At 34.8% G+C, this 27821-nt stretch overlaps 4 protein-coding genes, 1 long non-coding RNA gene and 2 other non-coding genes across 7 annotated transcripts; 5 read left to right on the forward strand and 2 right to left on the reverse strand.

The window, feature by feature from the left end:
- The first annotated feature begins 1152 nt into the window (after nt 1–1152).
- LOC144843926 (U1 spliceosomal RNA) lies at nt 1153–1319 on the forward strand. Its single transcript, XR_013612361.1, has one exon. It is a non-coding gene; the product is annotated as a U1 spliceosomal RNA (small nuclear RNA).
- A 1665-nt stretch (nt 1320–2984) lies between these two features.
- On the forward strand, nt 2985–3151 carry LOC144843927 (U1 spliceosomal RNA). The gene has a single exon (XR_013612362.1). It is a non-coding gene; the product is annotated as a U1 spliceosomal RNA (small nuclear RNA).
- Nucleotides 3152–3814: 663 nt separating this feature from the next.
- On the reverse strand, nt 3815–4865 carry LOC144843381 (uncharacterized). Its single transcript, XR_013612257.1, has 2 exons — nt 4553–4865; nt 3815–4442 (listed from the first exon to the last, which is right to left on the reverse strand). It is a non-coding gene; the product is annotated as an uncharacterized LOC144843381 (long non-coding RNA).
- A 22-nt stretch (nt 4866–4887) lies between these two features.
- On the reverse strand, nt 4888–7163 carry LOC144843382 (uncharacterized). The gene is made up of 4 exons (XM_078700168.1): nt 6595–7163; nt 6145–6481; nt 5163–5976; nt 4888–4992 (listed from the first exon to the last, which is right to left on the reverse strand). Exons 1-4 carry the CDS (start codon nt 7059–7061, stop codon nt 4955–4957), a joined length of 1656 nt encoding a protein of 551 aa, XP_078556294.1. The 5' UTR covers nt 7062–7163; the 3' UTR covers nt 4888–4954.
- A 10583-nt stretch (nt 7164–17746) lies between these two features.
- Nucleotides 17747–18097, forward strand: LOC144843383 (uncharacterized). Its single transcript, XM_078700169.1, has one exon. It carries the CDS (start codon nt 17747–17749, stop codon nt 18095–18097), a length of 351 nt encoding a protein of 116 aa, XP_078556295.1.
- Nucleotides 18098–18100: 3 nt separating this feature from the next.
- On the forward strand, nt 18101–18880 carry LOC144843384 (uncharacterized). The gene has a single exon (XM_078700170.1). The coding sequence runs from the start codon at nt 18101–18103 to the stop codon at nt 18878–18880; it is 780 nt and encodes a 259-aa protein (XP_078556296.1).
- Nucleotides 18881–18928: 48 nt separating this feature from the next.
- Nucleotides 18929–21107, forward strand: LOC144843385 (uncharacterized). Its single transcript, XM_078700171.1, has 3 exons — nt 18929–19382; nt 19419–19670; nt 19819–21107. Exons 1-3 carry the CDS (start codon nt 19094–19096, stop codon nt 21105–21107), a joined length of 1830 nt encoding a protein of 609 aa, XP_078556297.1. The 5' UTR covers nt 18929–19093.
- The last annotated feature ends 6714 nt before the right edge of the window (nt 21108–27821 follow it).

Genomic DNA, 27821 nt, shown 5'->3' on the forward strand with positions numbered 1-27821 from the left:
ATAATCGTTAGGTTAATTAATAACACTTGATATATAACTATTTATGGTTACATTATCTGTTAAGAAACTTTGTTGGTTTGTAACTATATTTATTTTGATAATTTGATTTGATTTGATTTGATGATATATGGCAGATAGTATTGCCAACCGTCTGTCAATCGATACCTATAACAAGAAAACAAACTTATTTATTAATAATGATGATCATGTAAATAAATAATAAGGATGATAATCAATGGTATTTCTGTTAAAATTACAAATGTAGGGAGCATTATTAAGTAAAATGACAAAGTACTGTAACCGAATAAGTACTGTAAGTAAGTTGCAGGCAGTGAGTTTTATTTAAGAAAAGGTTATTACAAATAATGCGTTACCTGTAAAGGCCAACATAGTTATTGCAATGAATAAGTTGGTTTAATAATGTAAATCACATACCTGTGTCTGTCAACCTTTTCGATATACGGAGATTCACTGAAGATCTGACGAACGCATTCTCTGACATTCCTCATGTTATACTTCTCCGGACAAATTGTATCAATAATATGCAGCACGTTTGGAGAACCGCTGGTAGTATCTGGACAACGGAGAAGAGCCGCCACAACAAGTTCTTGAAATGATAGAGGCATCATCAATGTATCGGTGAGATCGGAGAACATCATGATAGACATATTTAGGTTACTCGTCGTTCGGATAATAGTCGAATGGTAGCTTTTCAGATAATTCAGTTGACTTTAATAGTTGAATGCCGTAGAAATCAAAGGCACACCATTTTAAAAATGTCTTTGTTGGTTAGATATTAATGAAAGAACAAGAAAAACACAATAGAAACAATGGCTGCGTTGAGTAACGCGGGCGCAATCTCAACAATAAACAATTTTAAAACAATAGAAACGGTAAAGCAAAAAAAAGCGGATGACACTTTAATGATTTGTCGGTATGAAATTAAAACTTCCAATACTATTACAAACAACTAGATTTAAATTTAGTTGATATGAAAATATGTTTGAGAATAGACTACAGTTACTGTAAGTTACAGAAGATTATATTACCATTTACATTATGACACTGTAACTGAATATAAATACCAGAATGACACTTGTACAACAATACCAAGCCAATATCTCAGCTAAGAACGTGGTATGGCGTTTAAGCATACTTACCTGGCACAGGAGCGACTTTGATCAGGAAGGAATGTCCTCCCAAGATGAGGCCTCGGCATTGCACACACGGCTGCGGTTGACCCTTGCGATTCCCCCAAACGTGGGGAACTCGGGTGTATAATTTATGGTAGCGGGGGACTGCGTTCGCGCTAACCCCCAATTCGACATTAATATTAGATAGCCTATGCAGTTCACGATAATCGTTAGGTTAATTAAGAACACTTGATATATAACTATTTATGGTTACATTATCTGTTAAGAAACTTTGTTGGTTTGTAACTATATTTATTTTTCCTTTACAACTGTTGGTATAGAATATTAACATGCATTGAACGCTTCATGATTATTTCGAAGAATAATATCAATTATAGGCTCAAACTCTAGATTAAACAACATTAAAGTAGTCTATTATAGAACTTATACTTATTTAAATACTTTTATTACTTTCTGTTAAACGATAATTATATTTCATTTACAATATGTATTAAATGCTATTTAATTATAGATATTTTATTTATTTACATGTCATATTGTTCTTGTCGAAGAAGTTTGGCGATAGAAAACCTTTGACATTTTACACTCAATGATGAAGACGTAGTATGTACACCGTTTAATTGTTCTGTTTCAGTTTGTAAGCAATGTTGTTTTTCGCCATTTCTATCGCTGCAATTCAAGTGGTTTATGGATTGGAAATCTAGCTCCATCGGTGCATTGCGTGATATCGTATACAGGTATGCCACCCACTCGTTGTAAGTGTTGGATGTTACGTGGTACTTCGTTCCATTCACTATAATGATATATGGCAGATAGTATTGCCAACCGTCTGTCAATCGATACCTATAACAAGAAAACAAACTTATTTATTAATAATGATGATCATGTAAATAAATAATAAGGATGATAATCAATGGTATTTCTGTTAAAATTACAAATGTAGGGAGCATTATTAAGTAAAATGACAAAGTACTGTAACCGAATAAGTACTGTAAGTAAGTTGCAGGCAGTGAGTTTTATTTAAGAAAAGGTTATTACAAATAATGCGTTACCTGTAAAGGCCAACATAGTTATTGCAATGAATAAGTTGGTTTAATAATGTAAATCACATACCTGTGTCTGTCAACCTTTTCGATATACGGTGATTCACTGAAGATCTGACGAACGCATTCTCTGACATTCCTCATGTTATACTTCTCCGGACAAATTGTATCAATAATATGCAGCACGTTTAGAGAACCGCTGGTAGTATCTGGACAACGGAGAAGAGCCGCCACAGCAAGTTCTTGAAATGATAGAGGCATCATCAATGTATCGGTGAGATCGGAGAACATCATGCAAGACATATTTAGGTTACTCGTAGTTCGGATAATAGTCGAATGGTAGCTTTTCAGATAATTCAGTTGACTTTAATAGTTGAATGCCGTAGAAATCAAAGGCACACCATTTTAAAAATGTCTTTGTTGGTTAGATATTAATGAAAGAACAAGAAAAACACAATAGAAACAATGGCTGCGTTGAGTAACGCGGGCGCAATCGCAACAATAAACAATTTTAAAACAATAGAAACGGTAAAGCAAAGAAAGCGGATGACACTTTAATGATTTGTCGGTATGAAATTAAAACTTCCAATACTATTACAAACAACTAGCATTTAAATTTAGTTGATATGAAAATATGTTTGAGAATAGACTACAGTTACTGTAAGTTACAGAAGATTATATTACCATTTACATTATGACACTGTAACTGAATATAAATACCAGAATGACACTTGTACAACAATACCAAGCCAATATCTCAGCTAAGAACGTGGTATGGCGTTTAAGCATACTTACCTGGCACAGGAGCGACTTTGATCAGGAAGGAATGTCCTCCCAAGATGAGGCCTCGGCATTGCACACACGGCTGCGGTTGACCCTTGCGATTCCCCCAAACGTGGGGAACTCGGGTGTATAATTTATGGTAGCGGGGGACTGCGTTCGCGCTAACCCCCAATTCGACATTAATATTAGATAGCCTATGCAGTTCACGATAATCGTTAGGTTAATTAAGAACACTTGATATATAACTATTTATGGTTACATTATCTGTTAAGAAACTTTGTTGGTTTGTAACTATATTTATTTTTCCTTTACAACTGTTGGTATAGAATATTAACATGCATTGAACGCTTCATGATTATTTCGAAGAATAATATCAATTATAGGCTCAAACTCTAGATTAAACAACATAAAGTAGTCTATTATAGAACTTATACTTATTTAAATACTTTTATTACTTTCTGTTAAACGATAATTATATTTCATTTACAATATGTATTAAATGCTATTTAATTATAGATATTTTATTTATTTACATGTCATATTGTTCTTGTCGAAGAAGTTTGGCGATAGAAAACCTTTGACATTTTACACTCAATGATGAAGACGTAGTATGTACACCGTTTAATTGTTCTGTTTCAGTTTGTAAGCAATGTTGTTTTTCGCCTATTTTAGCCTATGCAGTTCACGATAATCGTTAGGTTAATTAATAACACTTGATATATAACTATTTATGGTTACATTATCTGTTAAGAAACTTTGTTGGTTTGTAACTATATTTATTTTTCCTTTACAACTATTGGTATAGCATATTAACATGCATTGAACGCTTCATGATTATTTCGAAGAATAATATCAATTATAGGCTCAAACTCTAGATTAAACAAAATAAAGTAGTCTATTATAGAACTTATACTTATTTAAATACTTTTATTACTTTCTGCTCAGTTGATCCGACACTAGCAAGTGCTTGCTGTCTCTGTATGAAAGTTCGAATACATTTCAAGTTAATATTTCCCAGTGGAATACCAAGCTTTCCAAGCACAGGATCACCAATTACAAGCTGTTGTAAAGTCTTAAAGCGCTGCAGAATCAGTGTATTGCTTCTGTACTGTAACCATAAATGCTTTATAATGCTAAACATTAAACGATTTCTCTGTACATCAATGCTCTGCGCAGGTGTGAAACGATGGCGATGCTTTATTCGCTGCGTTACGGAAGCTTCTATCTCATCACCCTTTGTTCGCCAATACATGGTATTTCCCAATTGTGTTTTGTAAGCTGTGCGGAAATGTTTGTAGCATTTATCATGTGAATCTAGGCTATCCTACATTTGAAAAATCTCTTTTCTCTTGTTTGAAAATATTATAGGTAACTTGTCCAAAACCAGGCTACTAGCAAGTTGCTTAGAATTTCTACCTTTTCAAATCCCTTGAGATCTTTTTTACTCATACAGAATTTCTTCCTGTGAAAGCGATCGATACAAGTTAAACTAACATGAAATTATTTTTAAATTCCCTATTTAAAGTATACAGGTTTGTATTGTAATACAAAAAAATAATGAAATCAACTTACACTTGAAGGATCGTGGGACTTCACTGCTTCCTTAGATGTATATACAACATGACCATGGTTTCATATGGTTGTTAAACGTGTCAGTTTCGGAATCATAACCAGCATCAATACCATCGCCATCATCCAAATCAAGGCATACTTCTTCCTCCATACTTGGGCCTGTATCTTCTAAATCCTCAACAGAGCAAGCTGTTGACTGGTTGAACAAGTACTCAAGGCCAAGTAATTCATTTGTTGCCTTTGCAGGAACACGGAAATTCTTTTCCTCCTTTTCACCAAACAGCTTCTCGCACCTTTTGTTCAATCTTTCCATTAAACTGGTCAAATATGGCCTATGCTGACGTCCTTTTCTGCCGAAAACTGACTCTGCTTCCCTATCAGAGTTCCACCTTGCGATTCCACTCAATATATACACCTGGGCCGTGCTGCACAATTTGGACCTGAAAATAAATATTTCTTTTTAAAACTTTTACATACATAGAACTTTATCAATTAATATTTTTATCTATAGTTCTTAATTTGTAAAAATGTCCATATTGGTGAAGGATGTTTATATGTAGCTTCTAACATTGTATACACGCATAACGCAAACTGCAGTATTAATACTAACCTGGTATCATTTTTGGCAGATGACTATGAAAACATTCAAGGCTGTTATTGCCACGCATGCATGTGTAATAAGGAATGTCAATTCCATTCTTCGAACTGATCTTCGCCACTCTATACATGGGCATGTTCGGTGGATCCTGTATGCACTCTAAGTGACGCTGTTGTTGTGTCCAAACCTCGTCGATAGCAGTATCAGATTTGAATAATGGTACTCCATTTTCATCGAGGCCAGCATTACCTTTTAAAGTTTCGATGGCAAAGTCCAGAAGCATAAATGTTTCTTGGCTGCCCTGGGTAATCCTACGCAAGTAGTGTTTCACAGTCAATGATGAGATACGCTGGTGTATCAACTCTGTATCTGATAACCCACTGTAGTTGTTGTCAGAGCCTGCACGAACAGCTTTTACCAAGAGGTCCATATCTGCCTTGTTATAAGCGAACACGGTTCCTGCTAAAGCGGACTTAAAAAGGCCAAACTTTGGATGACTGTCGTTACGAACAGCAGCATCAAATCTGTGCATCCAGTGCCAAGCATCAAGCCTTATCACCATTCTATTGTCCACCCAATCTTTAAAGAGGACTTCTACTGATGTTTCACCATGTTCACGGCAACATCCTCTATCTATATACATAAGCTGTGGTGCATCTTCTCCTGCCAGCCTATAACGCTCTATTACACCATCTGCTATGGGTTTTAGCATTTTGGTCGATTCCTCGAATGTGAAAACGAAACTTACAATTTGGCTATTTTCATTACCAATGTTTGTACACCATTCGGCAGTCCCTCGTCCTTCACCTGACAATTGTTTACATATCTAAAATAAAATAAGGATTACCGTTAGTTGGATTTAGAGGGGGAAAGTTGACACAATCTACCCTCCTCCTTGTATTTGTAGCAAATTTGGAAAAATGAAAAATTAATGATTTAGGAGGATTTCATTGCATACTGTATTGTATATTCTGTTTGGATGAAAGTGTTTTACCTTTTTAGTTGAATCAAATTTCAGGACCTTTCCAAATGTTGAGAGAATTTGTGTTCTGTATTCTTCTACTTTATCAGCTTCACCCAACAAAAACGCATGTCTTAAAAGTCTTGGTGATGGGAGTTTCCAACGTTGCTTTGGAGCTTTGAAATTTGTACGAAATGAAGAAACAATGCTTCCAGGCTTTAGCAAGTCCATTAGCAGAGTTGTGTACATATCCTTTCTGTTTAGATATTCATCGCAATGATTCTCTTGGACTTGTCGCCATACTTTTGCCATTGTGTTGCCTTCAGTCCGATCTTTCATGAGCTGCAGCACTTTCTTATCTACACCACGACTATGAAATGAAAGAAGAGTGTTAATTTGAGTACCGTAAATTTCTTACTTTCAAATAAAAAGAAAGTAATATGTAAATTAATATTTAATTTAATTTAATTTTAACTAACTTACCAAACAGTAAGTACTACAGGAAACATTGCCTGATGTGCTGGCGTTAATTGCGACAATATTGATTTGTCCCAAGCTAGGAATCGACCCCATTTAGATGAGCTCGATTTACCCATTCCTGATGCTGTCTTGTTGCAAGGACCACAAGCAAGAACTTCAGTCAGCATACTGTACCAACCATTGATGTCACACACATGCCTACATTTGCTGTGGTAGCCACTTTTGTACAAAAACACCTGCTTATCTTTACCAGGACAATCTGTTCGAGGGCATCTTAGGCTGTACCTCCATACACCAACTGGGCGCCAAAAGAACAGTCTGGATCGAAAAAAGGCATCAGCATTTGGAGGACTACCACCAACATGACCTGGACTGTCTGGAGGATAAAACCACATTCTGTCTGTTTTCAGAACACGACGGTATTGCTGCGCACCATTAATGTCTGTGTACATCTGAACAGGGCCAAACATTCCCCTATCCTGGTCATTTTTTAACTAATCACGGTCTTCAGGTGATATAGATGCTTTGGTGGTATTATCTTCCCAGCTTTTGCACCATCCTTCATAGATAACCTGCTGTGAGTTAAAACACACACAAGAACCAACATAATAATGATGATGTTAATGATAATAATAATAATGTATTTTAAAAATATTTGCTTAAAAATAGTATGAGTCACAGATAATATAGATAGTATAACAGATTAAATAAAACATTAATTACCTGACTAGAAACATTTCTAATGTTAGCTTGTCCAGTAGCCTTTTGTTTAATGTTCGTACTATGCTGTGCTGTGCTTGTTGATGGCTGTTCATCTGCACCAACAAATTTAGCAGTTTTCTGGAATATATAATTTGAAAAAAAAATTGACAATGCTATGTACATACTTTGGGATGTGTAGTAAATGGTAATATAACAGAAATTCTTGAATTAATTACCCGACTAGAAACATCTGTAATGTTAGTTTGTCCAGTAGCCCTTTGTTTAATATTCGAACTATGCTGCATTTGTTTTAAATATTTTCTTAATGGTGGTTCTGAAACATAAAAATATTAGTTCAACAAAAATCATTAGCCAATTATTAAAGATTAATGTAAAACATGATTACTGTATAATAATGTAATGTATTTTAAAAAAAGTGTTAAAAAAAAAACAACTTATTTCTGGTAATGCATTAATTCATACCTGAGTCGCTTGTGCTTGTTAATGGCTGTTCATCTGCACGTCTGGTTTCATCTTGTTCAAGCCTAGCAGCTTTCTGGAATATATAATTTTTTTTAAATCAGTAACAATTTATATATAATTTTTATTTGGGAATATTTACAAATATTTAACTACAAATATAAATGTAAGACATAATAATTGTTCACATCACCTCATCCTCATCCTTTGATAAAATATACAATCTAAATCGTTTCATGGTAGCTGTTGATATGTAGTTAGGTTTTGTGAGAATCCATTTCTTTACAGAATTGTAAGCCTGTTTTGCCAAATCATCAATTTCGTCTAAAGTATTGCGAGTCTTGTGACGGTTATACAGTTCCCACATCTCAAGGTATGTTTTATCACTAAAACCAAACTGACCGTATATGCAGTAGTCTATATTTTTCTCCAGATGAGAGCTTACAGGAGGAAACATTTCGGCATACTCATAAAGCATATCCTTTAGCCAGCCATCCCGTATTGAATATGTCTGTCAATATTTATAAAACATAATCATACAAGACAAGTAACCAACTATATCAATACTGGTTCACCCCATTTATAAACAGTATGTTAACTATTTTCATTAAAAACATGTGTCATGTTTTGTAAGATTATTTGTACTTACTATTTTGCATAACCAACATCATTCTCTAAAAGCCATCTGAAATTTTGGTTGCAATATTTCCCAAATGGAATTCTCCAAGGCATTGAATTCTGGATGGGTTAATAATTAATTTGTCTTGATTGTTGTAGTACCTGTCTAGCCGATTCAAAACCAGTTTCTTCTTTGAATTATCTTTCTTTTGAAATATCCAAAGTTTTCTTTGACTTTGCATATCCATAAGCTTCACGTGTGCATGGCAGAGTGCATTGCTGTTTATTGGCTGGGATATTTTTATTATGAACACGCAATTTTGGAAGCATTTTCATTTATTGGACTTCCTATATTTTGAATCGAAAATGAAAAATGTTATAAATAACAATAATGTATTTTTTTCAGAAATTTAAATAGGTTTGTAATAAAAATGATTCTAAGAGAATTCTTAACAAAAACTGGCTGAATGTGCTTACATAAACATTGGAAGAACATTATAATCGAGTACCAACATAATTATTATTAAACGAAAACTATTTCAAAAATAAGTATATGACGCATAAAAATGTTTCTGTTTTTAAAGAAATAATTATTCCCCTTGTATGTCAAGCAAAATGGCAAAAAATACTTACTTTGTTATTGACTAAAATAGATTGAAGATGAAGGCCTACAAGATAAAAAATATATTATAAATAGTATAAGAAATGGTGAAATATCGTCATAAAGCATATCCCTTTTCCAAAATGTTTTTACATTAAGATATTGTCAGATGTTACAAAGTGATAAAAAAGTTATTGAAATCTGTTACCTGAAACACATTTACTTGTAGCATAGGCTGACTGAAATCTTTAATTGTATTGCATCACCATGTTTGTCTGTACCCGACACATAGAATAGCAGGTTACTTTGTCTTTGCCCGTCCGTATAGAAGTAAACCATTACATTACTTTTAGGGGAAAAAATACATTATTCCGATTGATTTAAATTTCATAAATTATTAAATAATATAAAAATCAATTTAATGGGTTTAAATATATTGTTTGTATGGTATAGAATTAAATTAAATTATACCATAGAGGTATAACTCCATGATTATACTTTATTCATTGTATTGGATGGTGTCTGGCAAGTAGGCTGCTGCAGGAGAACACAACTTTAAGGAGTACGCCTACCACCAGCCCGACAGGCTATAAGTATAACTGTTATGTATGTACATCGCACCTTGATACCTTGATATGCAAATTAGGCTAGTCACGGTTTGTTGTAGTCACACTGTTCTTTGTATGAGAGCGGTGCACAATAGGCGATACGTTGTTAACGTTGTTGTACACTTTTGATGCTCCGTGTGGAGACATAATCATATATAAGTGAGCCCTAGTATCAGTTTACCGGATGAACGGATGAATAGTAATAAAGTTAGCAAGTGTAGCTCAAGAAAGAGAAGCTATTCTTCTGTGGTTTTGTCCGCGTTTAAACTGCGGGGGTTCCATGCAGAACAGTAAACTGATATTACTTATTGCGGTTTAACAAGGCATCGTAGTACTGTGCTTGTTCCGACATGTCAGATACAGGAGCAGCTAACCCTGAGAGACGGGAAAGCAAAGGTGAAGAGCCGGATAATCCTCATAAAAGAGAAAGAACTCTGACTGATAAAGGAAGAGAATATAAGTTAGAGTTAAAAGAAAAAGAGTTTAACGGTTGCGTTAAACATGTCAAGAAAGCCATAGCAACTGTCCAAAAATTGATAGCTCAGTCTGTGGATATTCATGTAATCCAAACGGAAATTGCAAAAATGGTCACAGTTACAGGAACGCTTGGTGACATTCAAGCAGACATGTATGAGTTATTGAGTGTAGAGAGACGAAAAGAATTGTATGATCGTTATGATTACTACGATAGGATCGTATTTGAAACCAGACAATCTGCAAATGTAAAAGTAAAGGAGTTGTTAAGTATGGAAGAAGAGCAATTGTCAAGTAGAGCTAGCAGAGCAAGTAGACGTTTTGTTCGTTCGACAGTTAGTTCTAGCAAGTCTTCTGTAAAACAAAGGAAATATGAGTTAGCAGAGGCTGGAGCAGCAATTAAAGTGGACTTGTCGTTTATGGAGAAAGAACGTCAATTAGAGGAGAAAAGACTACAACAGGAAAGATTGGCTAAAGATTTAAAGTTACAGAAAGATTTGGCAAAAAACATGGCGAAGATGAGCGTCTGTCTGAAAGCAGAAGAAGAAGATTATTTTTCTGTTGAGCAGGTAGTTGAAGGATTACCCGGAGAAGATAAACAACACGACATGAAACGATTTCTTAATGATGTGTATTCAAAAGTTGATACTGGTGAAGATGTTCCGATCGTGGGTGTAGTTAGTGAACCACAATTAACTACTACAGAGATTGTTTTAGATCTTGTTACCTCCATATATCAACGAATTAATATGGAAAACCAAGACCTGACTGTTGTTTTGTCTTTGACGCCTCATCCAATTTTATATGGTAGAAAGGTTACGCAACCAGTGTCTGTGAGCTTTGCCGTTTCTGACTATCTCATTAGGCCTACAAATGTAACAACACAGAGCCATTACAGCACAGTGGATCAATCTGTTATGTACACAACGCCTGCCTTATCGGACCGTCCAGTGTGTTGTTATCCAAATACCTTGCCACAATCATTGGTTTCTTCTCACGTTCACGCTAACCCAGTTACATTGTCGTATGGAGTACCTGTATATGGTCAAGCAGCTGAGATGGTATCGACGAACAATCTTGTAGGCGAATCACCGATATCAACAGCAACTTTAATGAAACACATAGTTGATTCTATAAGGCTTCCGGCATTAAAAGTTGAAGTGTTTAGTGGTAATCCACTTAAGTATCCGATGTGGAAATCTTCTTTTAATGCTTTGATTGAATCAAAGGCAATTAATATTGACGAGAAACTGAACTTGTTAAGTCAACATTTGGCTGGTGAGCCAAAGAATATGATCAACAACTACTTGTTACTGCAGACAGAAGGCGCTTATGTACATGCTAAGATGGAATTGAAGGAACGATACGGTAATGACAGTGTCATTGCGAAAGCTTTTACAGACAAGCTCAATGCATGGCCAAATATCCGCGTACGTGATGCTTCCAGCTTGCAGAAATTCTCTGACTTTGTAAATGAAGTGAATGTTGCGATGCAGAGAATTCCCTATCTACAAGTGTTGAATTTCCCACAAGAGAATGCGAAACTTGTTACAAAATTGCCATTATATATTGAAGCAAAGTGGCGTCATATTGTCCAAGAACAGAAACCTATATTTCCAACGTTTACTAAATTTGCTAAATTCATCAAAACACAAGCACGTGAAGCAAACATACCTGCCTTTGACCAACGTTACAAGAGTGATGAAGTCAAAGGAACTACAAGGTCCAGACAACAAAGGATACAAAATGAGAATACTTCATCGTTAGCCACAGTAGCGCACGATGAAACAACCCAAAGAAAGACTGTGAACTTTGATGGTAAAAAATGTCCGTTTTGTGAAGAGGCTCGTCATGTTGACGAATGTGAAAAGTTCAAGAATCTAATCCGGAAGGAGAGAAAAGAATTCTTGAGAAAAAATAGGTTATGTTATGGTTGCGGAATGACTGACCAACATCAATTAAACACATGTGAAAACAGAATAAAATGTAAAACATGTTCTAACGAACACCTGACTAGCCTACACTTTGACAGGAGGCTAGTGCCTACAACTTCTCATCGTACTTTGGTACGCCGACAGAATATTGATAATTCAATGGTGGTACCTGTATGGGTCCGAAAAAAAAATGATGTTTCAAATGAGATTCTTCAGTATTGTATTCTGGATCCACAAAGCAATAGCAGTTTTATTTCAGATGATCTGTTTAATCAACTTCAAGTTTATGGGCATGCAACTCAACTCTCACTGTCTACGATGCTGGAAGCAAACGTGACGATACCTAGTAGGAAAATTCATGATTTGGAAGTGTTGAGTTTTGACAGAAAAGAAATGGTTCCTCTATCGAAAGTGTTTACAAGAGACCAGATTCCAATAGGAAGATCACAAATACCCAGACAGCAAGATGCGAATAAATTCTCACATTTACAGCGCATTGCTAATCTGATTGTACCATACTTACCAGACGTAAAAGTTGGGATCCTTATTGGTAACGATATACCCCGAGCAATAAGACCACGTGAGATTGTGGCTGGAGATGAAAACGATCCTTATGGCCAACGTTCCATTCTGGGATGGGGAATAATTGGAAATGTTAGCAAAACGTTCAAAACTCTATCTGATTTCCATAAGCAATCTTCTAGAAATCCAGGCTACGTTGACACAGTCAAAAATCCTAAAAACAGACTTACTCATGCTACCAAGGTGAAAGAAATAATCAGCATGCAACAGGTTAGGCAGATGTTTGAGATGGATTTTGTAGAGCATGTATCAACAAAAAAGGGATATTCTGTGGAAGATCATAGATATATTTCCATACTTTCCAGTAAAATTGTCAAGAGAAATGATGGTCATTATGAAATGCCATTGCCGATGTGTCGTGATGATGTACGATTTCCTAACAATCGTTTAGCAGCCTTGAGACGGGCTTTGCAGCTTAAGAGAAAGTTTAAAAGAAATTCAACATTTAAAGAACACTATATTGCCTTTATGAATGGTATACTTGCAGACTATGCAGAAAAGGTACCTGAATCTGAGTACGGCATAACCGATGGTAGTGTTAATTACATACCGCATTCAGGCGTGTACCATCCAAAAAAGCCGAATGAAATAAGAGTTGTGTTCGACTGTTCGGCAAAATACGAAGGCGTCTGTTTAAATGATTACCTACTTCAGGGTCCAGATTTAATGAATGGTCTGATTGGTATTCTATGTCGGTTCCGGAAAGAAGAGGTCGCCATCATGGCCGATATAAAAGGGATGTTCCATCAATTTTATGTAACTCCCAAAGATCGAGACAAACTACGGTTCTTGTGGTGGGATGGTAGTGACTTTGAACGGTTCATTTGTTCGGTGCTAAAAGCTCTCCCGGGTGTGCAAACTTTGGCTTGAAGCGAGCTGCCGACGACGGAGAAGAAAAGTTTGGTGAAATTGCAGCCAATTTCGTTCGAGATGATTTTTATGTAGACGACGGTTTAAAGTCACTTCCTACTATTCAGCAGGCTATCGAACTTGTTAAGAGCAGCACGGAATTTTAGAAAGAAAATTAGATCAAAAAAATAGTGTAAATCAATACGACAAGTCACCATCTGTGTTAAAGAATTGCATGACAAAAAATAAATTAATAGATATATGGAGACAACATCACAAAACAAAAACCCAATTTACTTGGAGACGAAAAAGCACGTACAGGAGGTTAGATCTGTGGTGCATCTCAAGTGCCCTTTATAAAAATGGTGATGTGATGTCTACCGACATTAGACCATCAATATGTTCTGACCATCAGGCTATCTCATTAAAAATATTAAATAATCAACAAAAATCTGGTCCAGGGATATGGAAAATTAATTGTAGTATTCTTAAAGATGAAGAATACAACATAAAAATAAAAAGAATTATTGAAAATGTAAAAAAAAATGAAAATAATCTTACTCCAGACTTGCTGTGGGAACTACTTAAAATAAAAATAAAAGAATTTTCTGCTAAATTCTGTGCAAGTAAAAAAAAAGAGATGAATGTTAATAAGTTAAACCTAACTAAGGAAGTCAACGTATTAACGAACAAACTTAATATCGCATACGATCAAAATATAGAAGAAAAATTAAAAAATAAAACTAATGACTTAGACAAGATTTATCATTGTGAAGCAAAAGGCGCCATAGTCAGATCAAGAGTTAAATGGTTTGAAAATGGAGAAAGAAATAACAAATTTTTTTTAGGATTGGAGAAAAATAATGCAAAAAGAAAACATATTACCATGCTCTTAAAAAGGAATGGAAAACATACTACGGATATTCAAGAGATACTAGAGGAACAAATTAGATTCTATGAACATCTGTATTCAAATAAAATTCTAAAAGAAAATGAAATAAATAAATATTTACGAAATACTACAGTTAAAAAACTATCGGAAAAAGATAAAATAGAATGTGAGGGAATATTAACAGAAGGAGAACTAACAAAAGCAATATCTAACATGAAGTTGAATAAAAGTCCGGGTTCTGACGGACTAAGTGTCGAATTCTATCGTCATTTTTGGGAATATCTAAAAGATATTTTGTGTAATTCTTTAAATTACAGTTACAACAATAATAGTTTAAGTAACTCACAGAGGTTAGGTGTAATAAATCTTTTATTTAAGAGTGGAAAGAGAGAGTGTCTCGAAAACTGGAGACCAATTACATTGCTAAATGTAGATTACAAAATAATGGCACATGCTCTTTCAAACAGACTAAAAAAAGTATTAGGGTCTATTATCAGTAATGATCAAAAAGGATATATTAATGGGAGATTTGGAGGAGAAAATATTAGACTAGTTGAAGATGTGTTGTCTTATACGAAAGAAAAGCAAATACCAGGAGCCATGATTTTTCTTGACTTTGCTAAGGCATTCGACTCAATAGATAGAAAACTAATGTTAAATGTTCTAAGAAAATTTGGTTTTGGTTTATCTTTTGTACATTGGATAAATGTAATATACACAGGCACTAGATGTATGGTTAAAAATAACGGATGGGTTTCAAACAGTTTTAATATGGAATGTGGAGTACGTCAAGGTTGCCCATTGTCTGCACTATTATTTACTGTTGTAGTCGAGGTAATGGCAATAAATATTAGGAATAATCCATTGTGTAAGGGAATTGAATTACCTGAGAATAAAGATATTGATAATATTGTGAAAATAGCTCAGCTCGCTGATGACACTGTGATTTTTACAACAGGTGAAAATAGCTTAAAATATTTTTTCACTGAAATCAATGCATTTTGTAATATTTCAGGGTTGAAGCTAAATAAAGGAAAATGTAAAGGAATCTGGATTGGATCAATTCAGAATAACCTAGCAACCCCTTGTGGTATCACTTGGACTAAAGAGCCAGTGAAATTCCTCGGAATTTATGTAGGCTATAAAAAAGGTATTTGTGAAAAAAAAAACTGGGATGATAAAATTATGGACTTAGAACATACTTTACGGCTATGGGAAAAACGACACCTTACCTTCTTTGGAAAAATGATAATAATTAAAAGTCTAGCAATTTCAAAATTAATATACAATGCTAGTATTATCAATGTACCAAAACATATATTTCCAATGGTAGAGAAGTTACTGTATAGATTCCTATGGGGAAATAAAAATGAAAAGATTAAGAGGAAAACACTTATAAATAAAATAGAAGAAGGAGGGGTTAATATGATTGATTTTTATGTAGTTGTGAACTGGTTAAAGCTAAACTGGGTTAAGAGACTGCTTAGCCCAGACCCAGGCAAGTGGAAATGTATTCCAAAATATTACATGTACCCTATAGAATGTACATTAGAGATAAGTAAGCTTAATTTTGAAGAGCATAAACAATTACAAATTATGCCTGAATTTTATTTAAATATGATTAATGCAATTGTGAAAATAAATAATATTGAAATGTTAGATCCTCAAAATGTACAGGAAATTAAATCTCAAACCTTGTGGGAAAATAAACATATACTATCAGATGGAAAGTCTTTATACTTCAAAGATTGGTTAAAGTCGGGCTATAAAACAATTGGTGACATTTTGGTCAATAACACAATTGTAAGTATTAGAGATTTAATTCCCACGTTATTAGTAAAGCATAATGGGATAATAGAATACTTCAAGCTCATGAATGCTATTCCTATTGAATGGAAAGAAGTATTGGCACGTCATAGAATAGAGAGAGAACAAGTTAATGTTGATATTAAAAATGAATTATTCAAATCAAATGTTAAAACAGGTTTTTATGATAAGTTTATAATTGAATTAAAGACAGTGCCAATCTCCCAAGTAAAATGGGAAGCAGAGTTTTTAAATAAGACTATGGTATGGAACAAAATATGGAATAATAAAGTCAAAGATATGAAACATATGGTAAAAGTTGCGCAATTCAATTTTAAACTTTTACATCGCATACTTGTTTGTAATAAAAGATTACATATTTGGAAATTGTCTAAAACTAATATTTGCGATAGATGTAAGAATGTGATAGAAAACGAAGAACATATGTTACTTAAGTGTAAAGAGATTAAGCCAGTTTGGAGGAAATTCAATAATCTTATTGTTGAATGCTTTCCTAATGAAACGCCAATACTTTGGTTTGATATAGTTACTGGTTCCAAAGATAAACTTGTAAATGAACTAACATCTATCTTTACGTTTTGTATCTACAAATCCCGCATAAGGCTTTGTTTATTAGATAACATGATGGGTAACGAATCAAAAAGTATCTTGAATATGTTTAAGTTTGAATTAAAAAATCTTATAGAAAATGAATACGCATGTAATCAGTATAAAGCAGTTATAAAATGGAATGATGTTAAAATTAAATTATTAGAATTCATAAAATAAGAAAAATATAAAACTAGTACAAGCTGTAGTGTATATATTATATAAGTATTCATATATTGGAAAATCAAAACTGTACTAGTAGTTACTATAAAGTTATGTAAGAATGTAATAAATCAATTGAATTAAGTTTAGGCATAACACATCTGCTATGATAATATTCTATATATGAAATAATGCTAAACATAAGGTCATACCTATAATAAAGCAATACTTTATAAAACTAACAAACACCTAGGCATATACTAAAACTAATACATGATAGAAATAAATGTATTAGGGTAAAACATAGACTGAAACACACGGTCAAACATATATGTAAACAAACAATATAAATGGCCAACATAGTAAGAACAGAACTTTAAGGCTTAGAAATAGTGGAATGAAACAAATGTTATACAAGGCCAAAACATAAAAAGTAGCATATAATGTGTTTATAATAACTATGTTAAACTGATTCGTAAATGTAAATAGGTATATTAATGTGTGTATGAGTGTATATATTTGTAAAGGATGGAATATAAGGTCAAAAGAAATAAAGAAACAAATTGTGAGTACTGATTTAAGATATAATAAAAGAAACAACTACTTTTTAATACATTTTTTAATATAAAGTAAATTTAAATGATAAATATTCGTACTTTTACTATAACTTGCAATAAACATAAAATGTACGTTTTTAAAGCATACTTTTACTCCATCGATTTTATGTACATGTATAAATATAGTGCCTTTTTAGCTGCTATATTGAATTTTATTGTTTTATATTTTTATAAAAAATGTATGTATGTTATATAATATATATTTGTAAAGGAATGAATAAATGTGGGTGACCCCCACGAAAGAGAAAAAAAAAAAGAGCAGCACGGAACTTTGTGCATCAGTTGGCTTGGTGCTACACAAATGGATGTCAAATAAAAGAGCTGTTCTAGAAGCAATTCCTGAAGAGCAAAGAGCTAAGGGTCTGAAAACGTTAGACATCAAGACCGATCCGCTACCAATTGAACGTGCATTGGGTGTCACTTGGTGCGTGGAAGCAGATACTTTTCAATTTCGAATAGTATTGAAAGATTGTCCTTTGAATCGAAGAGGCGTTTTATCAACAATTAGCTCCATATACGATCCACTAGGATTCGCAGCACCTGTTGTCCTCGAAGGAAAGATTATTCTTTAAGAGATGTGTAGAGAAAATGTTGGATGGGATGAACCAATACCTTCGTATCTATACTCAAAATGGGAAAAGTGGAGGAAAGAAATCGTTGCGCTTGAGCAATTAAAGATCCAACGTTGTTATAAAACAAGTGATTTTGGAGAAATACAAAATGTTGAGCTTCACTACTTCTCAGATGCGAGTGAGTTTGCGTATGGACAGTGCACATATCTAAGAATAATCAACCGAAATAACAGACGTGCTTGCTCATTAGTAATTGCGAAAGCCAGAGTTGCCCCATTAAGAAGGGTGTACACAATTCCACGTCTTGAATTATCTGCTGCAGTTATCTCAGCTAGAATGAGCAAATTCGTCAAAGAAGAATTAAACTACGACCATCATAAAGTGAACGAATTCTTCTGGACTGATAGTCAAGTCGTGTTAGGATATATTAACAACGAGGCTAAACGATTCCATGTGTTTGTTGCTAACAGAATTCAGCAGATTCACGAATTCAGCTCATGTAGTGATTGGTATTACGTAAACTCCTCATCTAATCCTAGTGATATTGCCAGTCGTGGAGTCAGTGCCAAGAAATTAATGGAAACTCCTAGTTGGTTTAACGGTCCAGAATTTTTGAATCATGATGGTCCTTTTAAAAACGTTCAAGTGCCTTTCACTTCAGATGATACAGTTCAAACTGAGATTGTGAATGAGATGAAGAAAGCCACTGTGTTTACTTTGGTGAATAGTGAGATGGATGTGCATCAGTCAATTATTACACGATTTGAGCGATTCTCTAGTTGATCAAGTGATTTTGGAGAAATACAAAATGTTGAGCTTCACTACTTCTCAGATGCGAGTGAGTTTGCGTATGGACAGTGCACATATCTAAGAATAATCAACCGAAATAACAGACGTGCTTGCTCATTAGTAATTGCGAAAGCCAGAGTTGCCCCATTAAGAAGGGTGTACACAATTCCACGTCTTGAATTATCTGCTGCAGTTATCTCAGCTAGAATGAGCAAATTCGTCAAAGAAGAATTAAACTACGACCATCATAAAGTGAACGAATTCTTCTGGACTGATAGTCAAGTCGTGTTAGGATATATTAACAACGAGGCTAAACGATTCCATGTGTTTGTTGCTAACAGAATTCAGCAGATTCACGAATTCAGCTCATGTAGTGATTGGTATTACGTAAACTCCTCATCTAATCCTAGTGATATTGCCAGTCGTGGAGTCAGTGCCAAGAAATTAATGGAAACTCCTAGTTGGTTTAACGGTCCAGAATTTTTGAATCATGATGGTCCTTTTAAAAACGTTCAAGTGCCTTTCACTTCAGATGATACAGTTCAAACTGAGATTGTGAATGAGATGAAGAAAGCCACTGTGTTTACTTTGGTGAATAGTGAGATGGATGTGCATCAGTCAATTATTACACGATTTGAGCGATTCTCTAGTTGGTTCCAACTCAGACGAGCTATTGCAAATTGTCAACGCCTGAAAAAGTATCTGTTAGCATCTTCTCGTACAAATGGGAAATGTGTACCACCGATGTCTGTAACAGACCTCCAAGATAGCGAACGATTCATTTGTAAGTGTACACAGGCCGCAGGCGGAGTACTTCAAATCAGAAATTGAAATTCTCCGAAAAGTGAAGCAATCGGGTGAGATTACCAAACGGAATTTGGCACGAATGAGAAAGGTTACTCTAAAACGGACAAGTTGCATGTATAAATTAGACCCCTTTCTAGATGAGAATGGCATCCTTCGAGTAGGTGGTAGAATCCGGAATGCAATGTTGCCTTTAGATGTCACTAATCCCGTAATCTTGCCGAAGAAGTGCAAGGTTACTGATCTCATAATACAACATTATCATCAAGAGGTTAATCATATGGGTCGGAGCACTACACATAACCGCATTCGCCAGAGTGGATACTGGATAATTGAAGCATCGTCTGCAGTTTCAACAATTATTCACGGATGTGTAACATGTCGTAGGCTAAGGGGTGGACTGCAAACCCAGAAGATGGCAGATTTGCCAAAGGATCGTCTGGAAAACCATCCACCTTTTACCTACTGCGCTGTAGATAATTTTGGACCGTTCTATATTCGAGAAAGAAGAAGTCGATTGAAGCGATATGGGGTGGTGTTTACATGCATGTATTCAAGGGCAATACATCTGGAGTCAGTTAATACTCTTGAAACAGATTCGTTCTTGAACGCCCTTCGACGGTTTTTAAGTATCCGTGGTCCTTGTAGACAGATAAGATCTGATCGTGGTACCAACTTGGTGGGTGCGAGCAATGAATTGAAAAAGGGAATTCAAGAGATGGATGAAACTAAGTTAAAGGCATTTCTTCTGAAGCAGAATTGCGATTGGATTGAGTTCAAGTTTAACGTTCCTTCCGCCAGTCACATGGGCGGAGTCTGGGAACGACAGATCCGTACTGTACGAAGTGCGTTGGCGCCACTATTAACGCAATCTGGTGATCATCTAGATGATGTGTCATTCCGTACTTTTCTATCGGAAGCACAAAATATCGTCAATTCAAGGCCACTGACAACTAATTTGTCAGAAGCTCAAGTACCAGAACCTCTAACACCTAACCATTTGTTAACGATGAAGGCCAGCGTTGTACTTCCACCGCCTGGTAATTTTCAAGGAAAAGATTTATATAGCAGGAAAAGATGGCGCAGAGTGCAGTATCTGGCTAACGAATTCTGGCATAGGTGGAAAAAAAAATATCTGCAAACCCTTCAACCTAAAAGGAAATGGTGTGATAAGAAAAGAAACATGAAAGTCGGGGACGTTGTGATCGTCAAAGATGAAAGTCTACCTCGCAACTCTTGGAGTGTTGGAAAAGTCTCAGATGTATATACAAGCGAGGATGGTCTTGTACGAAAAATCAAGCTAACGATGGCATCTAGGAACCTAGATAATCGTGGAAAAAGAAGTCAACCACTTTCTACATTGGAGAGACCAATACATAAATTAGTTCTGCTAATGCCAACAGAAATAAGTAATTAATTATTGTCTGAAAAGAAAAAGAAAAATGAAGACACTTAGAAGATAAATCAAACTAAAAGTAGAAATGATTAGTGAAAGAAGTACGTTTTATTTTACGAAAACATTTACAATATTTATGACAGAAGTTACTCAAAAAGTTTAGTATTATTGTAATCAAATCCCCGTCAAGGAGCCACTATTGTTGTGTATGCAAAGGAAAAGTGATGATACAGTCGGTTCATAATCTTTGCAGGGAGCCATGTTATGTATGTACATCGCACCTTGATATGCAAATTAGGCTAGTCACGGTTTGTTGTAGTCACACTGTTCTTTGTATGAGAGCGGTGCACAATAGGCGATACGTTGTTAACGTTGTTGTACACTTTTGATGCTCCGTGTGGAGACATAATCATATATAAGTGAGCCCTAGTATCAGTTTACCGGATGAACGGATGAATAGTAATAAAGTGAGCAAGTGTAGCTCAAGAAAGAGAAGCTATTCTTCTGTGGTTTTTTCCGCGTTTAAACTGCGGGGGTTCCATGCAGAACAATAACCATGGTCGCCATTGTATAAGGCTTGCTTGAAGCAGGGAGTCTAATTACAACTCCCTACTTGGTGGAAGCAGGAGGGAGTCTAATTACAACCTTTGCTTGAAGCAAGCCGTAAGCTCCACTGTGAATTATCAATGTTTAACCAGATTATTTGATTACTAATTGCTGAATGCTTATGTAGTTGGAAGTTCCAATTTTATGCAGTCAAATATTCTTTAAAAATGTACCAAAGTTTAGCATAAAATCTTCCCTTGACAGCTCACAGGCATGTAGTACACACATGTGTTGCATAATTGTTCATAATTATTTCGAAGCAAACGATATTTGTTGTTGCGCTTTCAGCAAAGTAATGAAAACGCCGAATATCTTATCGTATATTCATAAGGAATAATATCAATTATATGCTCAAACACAAGTTTAAACAAAATAAAGTAGTCTCTTATAGAACTTACGTATTTAAATACTTTTATTACTGTCTGTTAAACGGTAATTTTATTTCATTAACATCATGTATTAAATGCTATTTAATTATAGATATTTGTCATATTGTTCTTGTCGAAGAAGTTAGTCGATAGAAAACATTTGACATTTTAGACTCAATGATGAAGATGTAGTATGTATGTATATATAATAATAATCAAGGTTTATTTAATTCAATTGTTCATTTAAAATCAGAACTAATATGTAGGCCTAGATTTTTTGACGGAGTCTAGTCAACCACATTGATAATTTCGTTATTAATACTTAATGGATCAATATTAAGTGCTGTTTCATAATTGACATTCATAGAAGCACATTTACTTGGATTAAGTTTCATAACATTTTAATTTGCCCAAACTGTCCACTTCAATCTGCATATTGCGTCTATTGATATCGTTTCTAAATGTGGACTCGATCATCGTCATATCATCAACATATTTAAAGGGTGGTAATTTTGTTCGATATGTCAACATCTTTATTCATGCAAAATAATCCCAAAGGTCCTAATTTAGTTCCTTGTGGGATACCTGCGCGGAGGGTGACAACTTTAGAGTTAACACCTTGGTAAGAGACGTATTGTGGTCTACTTGTTAAGAAGTCACATAACCATGGCATGATTTCTGGTCTAGCACAAAGTGAAAGCATCTTAGGTATTAATACATTGTGATTAATGTTATCAAATGCTTTGCTATAATCTGTTATCGTTAGCCTAGAAATTGAATGGGGCTTTTCGTTGTGTTTTGCTAACGTATCTACTAGTTTAATGAGGTAGTGGCACGTTGATCTACCGGGGCGATTACCAAATTGATTGTGGTCGAGTTTTATATAAATATCTCTCATCAACCATTGAACGATAAAAAACCTTCGGCTACTTTCGCAAAATGGTCAGTGAGAGATATAGGGCGAATTTTGTCATACGACGCAGGCTTTGTCTTAGGCATAGGGACGACTTTTGCAGTTTTCCATTGTTGGGGCACGATTCCGTTCTTGAATTATGTATTGCTTATTTCAGTTAATGGTCCACTAATTTCATACGCAAACTCTTTAACATATACTTTGCTGGGATATTACTTGGGGGACCGCTTGCTTTGTTGGCTTTAGTTCTTCTAAGCGCATTATATACTTCCCATGGGTAAACGATTTGGCATTGGTACAATCAGGGAAGAGTTTTCCCTGGTACAATGCAGGTAAATAAGCTGGAAGTTGTATCTTGTTAAGTACTGAATGCCTGCTGCAACTGACGTGAGGTTGTTATTTATCAGATTAGCAGCAGCTACATAGTTGTTTTTGTCAATATGTGGAGGCATGTTTATTTTAAAACAACTGGTTTTTCCGGCACCTACTAATTGTTTAATTTCTTTGTGCCATTGTGCTGGATTACTTTTTTTATATTCTCAATACGCGTATGGTAAACATTTTTTTTGCAAGCGGTACCTCGTTGATAATTTTATTTATAGTTGTTTCATGTTTTCCTTGTTTTGAGACCGAAATGCTATTTGTCTTTTCTTTATTAATTTTTTGTGTCATCCACGGTTTATCCCAGTTTTTTTCCGGGAAATGGGAGTTGATTGTTTTTGTGAGTAATTGGTAAAACGTGTCACACTTATTCTGGACTTATAGATTCCGATCCAGCTTTCCAATCTTTATGGACGACCCAGGATCCGAATTCGCGTATTCTGGATTCCTTTAAGGGTCTGATCTTTTTCCTAGTTGTAATATTTGGTTGGCTTGTATCTTTAGGTTTCCAAATTATTGAGTTATAGTCACTAAGACCAATAGGTGGGTATGCTTTTGGTGTAGAATATAGGTGGCTAATGTTGGTTACAATTTTGTCAAGAGTCATATCCTCTCATGTTGGAAAATGTACAATCTGCATTTCCTAGCAGTAGTTGACGTTAAAGTCACCAAGTATGGTGACTGCCGCGTCCGGATGCTGTGATATAATTTTATCAAATGTACATAGGATGTATGGTCAACAACTAAATGTCCCACCTGGTCATCAGGGGGCGAATACAATATAGCAAAAAACATACATGATACTTCGCTGGCTGGGTAATCGTATGGGTCTACATTTAATCCAAAGTATTTCCATGTTTTCAGGCACTGGGGTATCGTAGATCATTGCGTTTAGATCTGATATAACATACAGCGCCACGCCTCTTCCTCTTTTTTGTTTGCGGTTTTTGCAGAAAAAGACAAATCCATCAATGTTGAATGCTACAAGGTGACTTTCATCAGAAAACCAAGTTTCTGATACGGCAGCAACGTCGATGTTATTATCATATATAAACAGCTGATCGGAATTCATCACATTTGTTAATCAATGAGCGTGCATTACAACTAAATACCAACGGAAGTCTTGGTTTAGCTGGCTTTTGATGGGACTTGATAATAGTTGTAATACGTATAAAGTTACTTTCAACAGCGACCATTATTGTACAATTCCTCTCGACGGTTAAATATATCATTGATTACTTTAATTTTCTTAAAGGTTCGTCTTCCCGCTCTTCGTCCCCGTTTTCTTGTATACATTTGGTAATTGTGATGATATAGACTATTGTGCTGCAGTAGACACATCGTCGATCTTTGAAATAAGCAAGTAATTCAAAATGTTCAAACAAATGAGCATCGGTAAGCAATTGAACCGTGTCCGTGTTTTTGCGGAAGATTACAGTAAATACAACAGTGCTAACGTTCTGAACCTCCATAAACAGGCCAAACTTTATATAAAAAACAGTTTACTTTGTCCAATGTTATAAAACACTAACACAATAACATTTAAAAAACTGATTTTAATAATAATAATAATAATTATACTGAGACAACTGAGAGATTGGAATGTTCCATCCATCGCAATTAACAGTAGTGGCTAACCCACAGGTTAATACGTATTTACAGAAAGTATTGCTATACTATATTTAAAGGTTTTAAGTTTATCTCCAAGGACCCATAAATGTATGTAATTATACTGTTGGAATGTTCCATTCATCGCAAATCAATAGGCCTACATTTAGGCATACATAAACGTATATCAAAATAGTATTTTTTTAAAGAACATTCAACATTATGATTCTGTACTCGAGCTGTTCAACCGGTTTTCAGCCCGGTAAAAACAATTATCGCAGCAAGGAGAGAGGTAAATGTGAAGCATCCTCGTATTACCAAATTTAATTCTTAGTTTCATTCTTTTTTCAGTGAGCCTTCTCCGGACGTTCCCCGGGACTATCCAGGTCTTCCTGACTATGCGGTGGATAACATGAGTTCTCTGTCTGTGAATCAGCATTCTGTGGAAAAGGCACTTCGTAACATTAATATCAATAAAGCTACTGGCATTGATCAGATTAGTAACGTTGTCTTAAAGGGTGCCTCCTCCTCACTCTCTTATCCACTTTGCAAATTGTTTCAGCTATCTATTAATTCTGGGGGTTTTCCTTCATCTTGGAAACATGCTAATATTGTCCTAATTCACAAGAGTGGTCTCAAAAAACTAATCTGTAACTATTGTCCTATTTCGTTATTGCCTACTATGTCTAAGATTTGTGAGCGCATTGTGCATGACGGTTTGTCATCACATGTTTCTAATGCTTTAAGTCCTAGGCAGCATGGATTTTTTCGGGGAGATCATGTCAAACCAACCTCGCACTGCTTCTTGCTACATCATACGATGCAATTAACAGCAAGAAGCAGTGCGATGTGATTTACACTGATTACTCTAAGGCTTTTGATTCCGTTTCTCACGATTTGCTTCTTTTTAAACTTTCAAAATTTGGTTTATCCGCATCACTTTTAAGATGGTTTAAAATCTATTTAACTAATAGACAACAGCGTGTTGTCATTGGGGGAGAGACATCTGATTGGCTCCCTGTGTTATCGGGCTTTCCGCAGGGCTCGATTCTGGGCCCGCTTTTATTTAATTTATTTATCAACGATCTTCCATTAAAATTTAATCATTCCGAGTCTCTTTTGTTTGCCGACGATCTGAAATTGTCTAAAGTGATTACCACTCCACAGGATGCTTTTTCACTTCAGGAGGATCTGGATGGTCTCGTGGAATGGACGGAGAAGTGGGAGCTAAAACTTAATGTTAATAAATGCAATATTTATCTATAACACTTAAAAAAAGGCCTGTGCTATTCAATTATAATTTGAATGGACATGATCTTTATGATGTTTATGTACAGAAAGATTTAGGTATTTTTATTGATAGTTAATAACATTTTTGTTCACATTATTAATCATGTGTTGTCAAAAGCTAATAGAATGATAAGCTTGATATGGAGATGTAGGTTTATGAATGACGGCAGGGCACTTTTATCTTTATACAAATCTATTATACGTCCTCACCTTGAATATTGTTCCGTAATTTTCAATTCAATTTCTCCATGTCACCCCGTCGAATCGACGCTGTTCAACGGAAGTTTGTGCGATTCCTGTCTTATAACTGTGTTAAAATAAAAATTATTGTGTGCGGGTATTTTTCAATATGGACATCCATTAGACAGTGTAGGCCTACCACGACCGGAAAACACCTCTATTTGGGGCAAATCGTTGAACCTAAATTCGTTTTAATTGTCAAAAACTAATTATCTAACTCAATTTAATTAGTAAACAGGGTTTCATCAGGTGGTTAATATCAGTACCGAAAGTACGAACCAACTTTTTATACCATCGAGTAAAATTCTAGAAGTAACGCGCGATTTACCAAATTAAAATTATTAGGCTAGTCAATCTAGCATTTTGAGTGAAACAAATTGCAAACAGAGATTTTTTTTTTTTAATGGTTACATATGATAAGGTGATTATTTTTTGAGCATCACACCTGACACTCATCCCGAAGGTATGCAAATTAGCTCAAATATGCAAATTATGGTGAAATTACAGGGTTACCATATCTTAAAAACTACTAATCGTAGAGAGTTCATTTTTGCACAGTCTGGTTCAGAATATATATATTTATATTTGCTCTAATGAAACATTTTACATAAAAATGTCCGGAAGTACCAAATTTTGACCCTTGACGCCATTTCTCAATATTTACATAAATATGTGATTAAAATGTCTGTAGAGACTTTATTTTGGACTCAATGACTTGGATATTGTTTTTCAATACCCACCATAGAACTGTATTATAATTTCCAAAATCACAACTTCGTCACGCACCTCGAAAGTATGCAAATTAGGGATTGAAATTACAGCGTTGCCATATCTCGAAAACCGCTAATGCTAGAGTGTTGATTTTTTCACAGCCGTATAATAATAATAATAATAATTTATTGGAAACTTCACTTTTACAACAGTGGCACACTTTGATGATAAAGGTGCGTCCAAATAATAACATACAAGAATAAGTAAAATTATTAACTTAAAAATAAATCAAAATGAATGAATGAAACACAAAACATAACTCTTACAAAAAAAAAAAAAAATAAATACTTTAAATCAAAATAAATAAATAAAACAAACTTAAGAGGAATAAAAATAAATAAAAATGTTTAGATACACACAAAATAAATAATAAATTTAATTTCATGGTATTTAGAATGTTCATATTTCTATTTGTGTATATATACACGTACATAATATGAATGATGAAGAACGAGTCGTCGTTACGCGTAGAGTAGAGTCTCTGAAATTTAATAACGTTGGCGGCGCAGTTTGTGTCAAAAACGCAGAGCCATCCATCAATTATGTTTTTTTTTACTA

This window comes from Antedon bifida, chromosome 5, assembly GCF_963402885.1.
Source record: "Antedon bifida chromosome 5, ecAntBifi1.1, whole genome shotgun sequence".
NCBI classification, from domain to species: Eukaryota; Metazoa; Echinodermata; class Crinoidea; order Comatulida; family Antedonidae; genus Antedon; species Antedon bifida.

What these genes read in the sequence shown, in the direction of transcription:
- LOC144843385 (XM_078700171.1), top strand. Translation starts at nt 19,094, where the DNA reads ATGAGCAAATTCGTCAAAGAAGAATTAAACTACGACCATCATAAAGTG. An exon ending in AGAATTTTTGAATCATGATG is followed by an intron (nt 19,383 to 19,418) that starts GTCCTTTTAAAA and finishes CTTTCACTTCAG; the next exon opens with ATGATACAGTTCAAACTGAG. An exon ending in AGATAGCGAACGATTCATTT is followed by an intron (nt 19,671 to 19,818) that starts GTAAGTGTACAC and finishes TGTATAAATTAG; the next exon opens with ACCCCTTTCTAGATGAGAAT.
- LOC144843382 (XM_078700168.1), bottom strand. Translation starts at nt 7,061, where the DNA reads ATGTTTGGCCCTGTTCAGATGTACACAGACATTAATGGTGCGCAGCAA. An exon ending in CCTGTAGTACTTACTGTTTG is followed by an intron (nt 6,482 to 6,594) that starts GTAAGTTAGTTA and finishes TTCATTTCATAG; the next exon opens with TCGTGGTGTAGATAAGAAAG. An exon ending in AATTTGATTCAACTAAAAAG is followed by an intron (nt 5,977 to 6,144) that starts GTAAAACACTTT and finishes ATTTTATTTTAG; the next exon opens with ATATGTAAACAATTGTCAGG.
- LOC144843383 (XM_078700169.1), top strand. Translation starts at nt 17,747, where the DNA reads ATGTGGGTGACCCCCACGAAAGAGAAAAAAAAAAAGAGCAGCACGGAA.
- LOC144843384 (XM_078700170.1), top strand. Translation starts at nt 18,101, where the DNA reads ATGTGTAGAGAAAATGTTGGATGGGATGAACCAATACCTTCGTATCTA.